Source organism: Lactuca saligna, chromosome 1, assembly GCF_052625555.1.
Source record: "Lactuca saligna cultivar CGN05327 chromosome 1, ASM5262555v1, whole genome shotgun sequence".
Lineage (NCBI taxonomy): Eukaryota > Viridiplantae > Streptophyta > Magnoliopsida > Asterales > Asteraceae > Lactuca > Lactuca saligna.
Genome location: NC_136417.1, coordinates 35960549 through 35962969, shown reverse-complemented (window position 1 = coordinate 35962969; position 2421 = coordinate 35960549). Strand labels below are relative to the sequence as shown.

Sequence of the window (2421 nt, the reverse complement as noted above, 5' to 3'; positions counted from 1 at the left end):
GAAGTTTCGTTGAAGGACAAATACCTGAAATTGATGCAAAGGACCAAGTCAGCGTTATTTTCTTCCAGGACCCAGGCCATTAACTACCCATCAACTGACCGAGTAAGAGTATAACAATGGTAACAAACGGTCTGAGCTCTGACCGGATCCAGTCAGAATGAAATCAAACACCACCTTATGACCGAAATAAATGCAACGTTCTTCTCCTTAATCTTCAATTCAGATATCGTTTTTGAGATGGGCATCCATTCATCAAACTGTATAGCTCGTTGCCTTATAAACTCTCGAATTTTATCTGCGGGATCTAAGATTTGATTTCCGTTTCCTTCAATATCTACCAAAGTCAGAAAAAAAATGTCGTCCATTGAAAAGTTTGCACACCTTAGAGTTTCCCTAGAAGCTATAAAATTGGCAACGAATAACTTTGATAGCAGCAACTACATCAGTAAAGGTGGATTTGGTAAGGTTTACAAAGGAGAACTCGTTCACTTTGGTGAGAAGGTTATGGTTGCAGCAAAGCGCTTAGATACAAGATTTGGACAAGGGACCCCTGAGTTTTGGAAAGAGATCATGATGCTTTCCCGTTACAGACATGAAAATCTGGTCACTCTCTTGGGATTTTGTGATGAGGGTGATGAGAATATCCTTGTGTATGAGTATCTACCAAATCTAAGTCTCGATATGTATATTAGTAGCTCTAATCTCTCATGGATCCAACGCCTAAACATATGCATTGGGGCAGCTCGTGGGCTTGAGTATCTTCACAATCCAGGTGAGACTACACAAAGAGTGCTACACCGTGATATTAAAAGCTCCAACGTACTCTTAGATAAAAGTTGGAATGCCAAAATTTCAGATTTTGGTCTTTCTAAACTCGGACCTGCTAACCAAGAATTCACATTTCTTATCTCCCATGCAGTAGGGACTATTGGGTATTGTGATCCACTTTACATGGATACTGGATTCTTGACAAAAGAATCTGATGTCTATTCCTTTGGGGTGGTTTTATTTGAAATCTTGTGTGGAAGGCTTTGTGTAGCGAAGCATGATGACAATCGCCGGTTTTTGTCAAAATTGGCACAAAGCTGCTATGAAAAAAAGAAGCTGCAGACAATTGTACTTGATTGTCTACAAGAGCAAATATACCCAGATTGTTTGGAAATATTCTCCAGAATTGCATATCAATGTCTTCGAAGAGAACGTAATGAACGTCCACGGGTTGCTGAGATAGTAAAACAACTTAAACATGCCCTTAAATGCCAAGTAAGCTCTACATCTTTCAGAAATATTAACAGGAATATTTACTTTATTTAATAACTAAACACATATGCATATCCTGATTCTATATCTCAAATATATATAGGTGGAATATATGGTCGAGAAGGAAAAGACGTTTATATTCAAAGCATCATTTTATGCTGAGGTAAATTTGCATATGCATGATAAGCTGGAACAGATATCTACTAATGTTAAAGAAGACCTGATCATTCGCCCTGGTGATATGTCGGAAGAGGAGTTGAAAACATACAATGGTACAGATCCTAGGAGGCCTGTTCTTATGGCGATCAAAGGTCAGATATATGATGTATCATCATCCAGGATGTTTTATGGAGCAGGTGGTACTTATGGAGAGTGGAGCGGGAAAGATGCCAGTAGAGCCATTGCAAAACTCAGCTTTGAAGAGGAAGATTTGAACAGCGATCTCACTGGTTTAGGGAAGATTGAGCTGGAGGCGTTAGATGATTGGGAAATCATGTTCAGGAGTAAGTATGTTAAGGTTGGATCCATCAAAGATCCAAAGAACGTGTTTTTTATCAAATAGTTTGTTTGTATACATTTTATTTCTAAAATACGAGTTTATGTGAATGTGTCTATATATATATATATATATATATATATATATATATATATATATATATATATATATATATATATATATATATATATATATATATAAATAAAAGTATACAAAATGTTTTTATGTAATTAATAAATACATATTTCAATAAATATGGTTTTATAAAGAAATAAAACATATTCGAAAACCAAGTTTTGAAAAAAAAAAAAAAAAAAAAAAAAAAAGATATAAAAACACTAAATTTGTGATGAATTTTTAACCAAAATTTTAAATATTGGCCATAAGCGTAAATTTAAAAGCAAATTTTTAATAAAATTAAAAACTAGGCCAAATGAGTAAATCTTAAAAATAGGATTACTTGTTGACTTGTAAAATATCAAAATGAATATAAACACCGGTTTTGGAACTAATTGAATAAAAAAATACATACTAAATTGATATTAAATTGATTATGAAGTCAAAATATAAAAACTTTTATATAGAGGTTTCTTTTATGTATTAGTGACGATTATTTATTCATATTAAATTTTCTTTTATCATTTTTATAGGTTACTTATTAGTAT

General features: G+C 33.2%; 1 protein-coding gene across 1 annotated transcript; it reads left to right on the top strand.

Annotated features, from left to right (window-relative positions):
• Nucleotides 1–233: 233 nt before the first annotated feature.
• Nucleotides 234–1850, top strand: LOC144997204 (putative serine/threonine-protein kinase PBL28). The gene is made up of 2 exons (XM_078957058.1): nt 234–1263; nt 1364–1850. Exons 1-2 carry the CDS (start codon nt 355–357, stop codon nt 1820–1822), a joined length of 1368 nt encoding a protein of 455 aa, XP_078813184.1. The 5' UTR covers nt 234–354; the 3' UTR covers nt 1823–1850.
• Nucleotides 1851–2421: the final 571 nt, after the last annotated feature.

Excerpts from the sequence above, each read along its gene's own strand:
- LOC144997204 (XM_078957058.1), top strand. The coding sequence starts at position 355 with ATGTCGTCCATTGAAAAGTTTGCACACCTTAGAGTTTCCCTAGAAGCT. Across the intron at positions 1,264-1,363 it reads AACATGCCCTTAAATGCCAA|GTGGAATATATGGTCGAGAA; the intron begins GTAAGCTCTACA and ends AAATATATATAG.